Source organism: Pteropus vampyrus, unplaced genomic scaffold (assembly GCF_000151845.1).
Source record: "Pteropus vampyrus isolate Shadow unplaced genomic scaffold, Pvam_2.0 Scaffold249, whole genome shotgun sequence".
NCBI classification, from domain to species: domain Eukaryota; kingdom Metazoa; phylum Chordata; class Mammalia; order Chiroptera; family Pteropodidae; genus Pteropus; species Pteropus vampyrus.
In genome coordinates this window covers 453323-458309 of record NW_011889030.1, presented here as the reverse complement: position 1 = coordinate 458309, position 4987 = coordinate 453323, and the positions used below count along the sequence as shown (strand labels likewise).

The following is a 4987-nucleotide window of genomic DNA, read 5'->3' as shown; positions in this document are numbered from 1 at the left end:
TAATAATCAACTATTTGGCAGTCACTCTAGTAGGTTCATTACACATTTAACTCCAATAAACATTTTTTTTCCAATTTAATATCTGAGGAAACCAGCATAAAAATGGTTAAGTGGTATGCCCAAGTTACCAAACAGCAGGCTTGGAATTTAAACCCAACTTTGACTGAAAAGCCTTGGCTTTTTCTATTTTATCAACCTGCATGATAGATTTAAAAGTTCGGTATTTATTGAAGAGACTCTTTTAGGTGAAATTATTTTGGAAATATTAATGAAAGTAAGTAGTATATATGCATGTATACATTCATATGTGTGTATGATAATTAAACTATGAATAACCTGAGAGGAAGAATTTTCAGTTGTTGTTCTTGTAAAATTACTAAAACATAATATAGCTTTTATTGTGGACAGTGATGTCTTATAGAAAGGACTCAGTATCATGTCTGCAAATAGGAGGTCCATTACAAAGAAAGCAATGACCATCTGAACCTCAAAATATTATATAGAATTTATAGAATCTATTTCACTGAAAACCAAGAGAAAGAAATTAATTTCTCTAAGATATTATCTTAGAAGACAAAGTATGGATCTATTTGTGTATAAACTAAATACTCAAAGATAGATAGATAGATAGATTAATGTAATTATACATTGATATATAAAATGTGGATTAACTCATTTCTGGTGCAAACAAACAAAGTGACTCCTTTTGGTTTTAATAACATTAAATCTCTTTAGATTCCTGGTTGCATTCTTGAATAATAGCTCCTTTTTTTTCCCTTACAGTTGGACAGCGTCACCTCCCTAATCCAAGCAGCCAAAAATTTAATGAATGCTGTAGTGCAAACAGTGAAAATGTCTTACATTGCCTCAACCAAGATCATCCGAATTCAGAGTCCTGCTGGGCCTCGGCACCCAGTTGTGATGTGGAGAATGAAGGCTCCTGCAAAAAAACCCTTAATTAAAAGGGAGAAGCCAGAAGAAACTTGTGCAGCTGTTAGACGAGGCTCGGCAAAGAAAAAAATCCACCCAGTACAGGTCATGAGTGAATTTAGAGGAAGACATGTCTACTGAAACCACTGTTCTACTTGTGTCTATATTACAAAGTCCTGGCTAAACACACTCCTTTAATTTTACACTTAATTAGTGCTGAAAGTTCAAAAGCTTTTAGAGTTAACCCACAAGTAATGTAAATCATTAGAGGGTGAACCAGCCTCCGCAACATATATTTGGGATCATGTCATTGTCATTCTATATGCCAGCACCTAATAAGTAATCAATATATGCTTGTTGAATGAATTAAAACTTCAGGTGTCATTCAGCCTTTCTCATCACAGAGAATATCTTACATTCATTACCAAATGAACAGAGGAGACTCTAGTGAGTCTTCTTCATCTGTAATAGTTTGAGTACATTCTTCTTTTTAATTTTGAATTAAAACATTGACGTGAGCTTTTTACTTGGTTTTCAATGGAAACAAAACCTCATAAAATATTTTCCTGTTTAATTTCCATACTTTCTTTACCTGACCTGACCTGACCTAACCTGACAGAGATGTGTAGTTTCTGCTGTAGGAAAAAGAAATATCAGTCTCTAAATATCTGTATCTATTTTTAACTGATTAGGTTAACATCCATCAGAAACTAACTAAGCTTGAGCAGTCCAGCAACTTCCTAGATTTTTAAAGTCAGCCTCAGTTATTAATAAAGCAATTTATTAACTTTATAAAGATTATGATGAGTTTAATGAGTTTAGGGTTCCATTGTGTTTAGCAGTTTTGCACATTGAGTGTTGGGTTTAAATGGGTGCATCAGAAGTCTTATGTGGTGGAAGAGTTATCACTCACTTGGGGAAATGGGATATCTAACTATATCCCTGAGTGAGTTATGCCAACAGATGTGTAAGCAGTTCTGCATGACTCTAAAAATCAATTTGTACCAGCTTGCAATTGTAATTAAAAGGAAAAGGCCAGTTTGGAAAACCTTTGGTATTGAGTAAAATGTAACTGTGTAAATTATACCATTGAACTATGCAGCAGAGTTAATGGCAATGAAACTGGAGTGTTTTAATAACATCTTTTTAAATAAAAGTCATCAAGGTCATTTTATAACTGCTCACTATGCACAATCCCAAGCACTGTGCTCATACCAAATTTGTAATGAACTTCATAATAGTCTCAGAGTCTAGTACATTGCTCCTCTTTCTCTCCCTCACGCATGCGCACTGTCCCTCTCTTTTCCTCCTTCCCTCCCTCTCTCTCCCTCCCTCTCCCCGCCCCTTCTCTCACACTCTTTGGAAGAGGTAAATTACAGTTTCACATTTTCTCAAACATAGAGTTCCCATTCACAGGATTTTAAACACGCATTCCCTAGTCTACTTTATCAAAATGATACTATAATTGTAACTGCACTCTGTATGACATTGCCATTAGCAAATTGTTCCAACAACCATGTCGACTCAGTTTGATGAAGTAAAAGTCAAATATGTGGCACCAATTAATGTTAGGAGGACCAGTGTGGGTAAAAGAATGTGTGAATGGTATTTCGAGTAAAATGGTATGGGAAAGCATTTATTTAATAAGTTGGTATTAATTTTGGAAAAATGTGAATTTCTTTTAATTCTAATGAATTATTTTTTTCTTCCAAATTCTGGGTTTCCTGGACTCAGCATATAAACTTCCTAGGAAATAGAAGCAATAAGCTCCTTTCTCTTCTGCCTATGTACTGACCCACAATGATTATTCTAGTCAGAATCCACTCCCTAAAAGAGAAGGCAGAACAAAAAGAAATTAGGAAATCCAGATAACTTGATTTTCCAGAACTATCTAGAAAAATAAGGCAAAATAAGGATTTTTTTGTTGTTGAAATGCCACTATTGTTTTCTGTTCTAACATTAAACAGAAGTGCAAATGTATAATTTAGTCGAGAAAGTAAAATTTAAAATATCACCAACTACTGGACGTATAGCTTAGTTCCTAAAGCCACATGCTCAAGAAGCATAAGAGTCTCATTTAGAAAATCTTCTGTTCGTTTGATCCTACATCAGCTTTCCACAAGTTGGAATTTAGAATTGGATGCCAAAAGAAGAGAAATAACTTGAAATTATAAAATTACAAAATAATCTTTTTATTTAAAAAAAAAAAGAAGACTATACCCAAAAAGAGATGTGAGCAAGGCCTCCTTTTCAAAGTAGATAGATTTCCAGCTTATCTCAAAGTAAATAACTGAAACAAAACTAATAAAAAAAATTCACTTGGAGAATATCCCAGGAGTAAAATCTGCTGTAGTAATCAAAGGCACAATAAGAACAGGAGGCATAGATCTGAGAAAGACATCTGTCCACCTGTGTGAATTCCTGCAGTGGGCGACATTTCAAGATTTAGACCAATTCAAACTTGCTAATAATATAAGTGCTTATACACACAAAAATATTAGCAGCAAATATATTAACAAATATTTGCATTATAAAACATAGTTGAATATATCTAATCAGTAAGTATAAATATATTAGATATATTTATATTTAAGGCTTTCTTCTATAAGGGAATGACAGAAATTTAATTAGAGTGATGACTTGGTGGCCCCTCTATACATCTTTTGAAATCACATCACAGAGATTGGTGCTTCTTCCGATGATACATTTGCTTTATCCTGCTAATCAAAACTCATCTTTCTCTATTAGTGACATCAATTTATGTAGAGCGAAAAAAACATCCTTGAGAGGGAGGAGAGGGTTTAGATCACCTAAAAGGATAGTTCCATCCTGCTTAGCCACCAGCATTAACTGTCAAACATTAGACTGAAATCAGAATAATAACTTAGAAAATATCCATGGAATCATAATCCACCAAAAACCCTTCTAATTAGAAAAACTGGAAGGTTTTCATTAGATAAGAAAGGTGAGAAATGTAAATCTCTCTCTTTTATTTATCAAACGTGAAAAGTATTGGATTAAAATATTTGTTTCTTTCTAATGGAATTCTTGGGTACAATTCAATGAATGAGTCAGGAAAAAAATTCAAGTCCTAAATGTCTAATTTAATTTGCCAATTATCCCCTTTCTGTTTGTCTTGTGACATGAGTAAAAACTATGAATATATTAGAGAATACAATATTCTTAAATGTGCCTCTGGCTTTGCAAATCTCTTAATTTACCAGTATTAAAATAAATATATATCCCCTGTAAAATTCCTTCTGTTTAAGGGGTAAGAATCTCCATAGTTACACAGAAAGGCCCACTTTTTCAGTCTGTCTTCCTTGCGTATTTAACAGTTTCAAAGAAGTCAGTTTTCAAGTCGTACTATAGCAAGATGGTTAAAATTGTGAACATACAGTTAAGTGCTCAATTTGGTCCTCAAACCCAATAATTTATAATACTCAAATTCAATCATGAGTGGCTGAAATGATTACTATATGAGATGGAGAAACTATTTCAGTGACTTTCTACCCCTTCACTTTTAGGATAGTCATCTCATCTTACCCATCCCTGGTCTAGGTAACCTCTGAACTGCTGATACTTTTCTACCAGAACAATGTATAGTCAGATCTGCTCATCACAATAAGTTGTCTCCAATTAATGTCCTTTCTTCTTGGTTCATGCACAAAAGTATCTCTCTCCCAGCTCTCATCTTCTTAGGTGTCATTGCTACATACAAACTAATAAATATATTCTACAGTGTTCTAGTTAAAACTATGAATTTTAATTCCCAACAGCATTATTCCTTGGTTGTTTCAAGTCCGGAGAACATTCTTATTCTTTCTGGTGTCAAATGCATACTTCCATGCTAGGAATTGTGGTTCCTGTGGGACAGATTTCTGTGTGGTAGTGTCAGAAAGAGTAGGATGAGATCTGAGACTTTTCCTTGTGATATTTATCATTCTCTGGTGAACTCATTGCAGAATTGCCATCCTGTTTCAGTATCATTTTAACTAATTCTTTAGGTCAACAGAGCAGGCACCAGAATATCAAGTCGAATGAAATCTGTACTTTC

The 4987-nt window shown here is 33.9% G+C and overlaps 1 protein-coding gene across 1 annotated transcript in view; it reads left to right on the top strand.

The window, feature by feature from the left end:
- Positions 1-1851, top strand: part of CTNNA3 (catenin alpha 3) — a 1489877-nt gene extending 1488026 nt beyond the window's left edge. Inside the window, exon 19 of the mRNA XM_023520113.1 lies at positions 784-1851. Coding sequence (XP_023375881.1) covers positions 784-1071 — 288 coding nt within the window. The 3' untranslated portion in view covers positions 1072-1851. The remainder of the gene's footprint in view (positions 1-783) is intronic.
- Positions 1852-4987: the final 3136 nt, after the last annotated feature.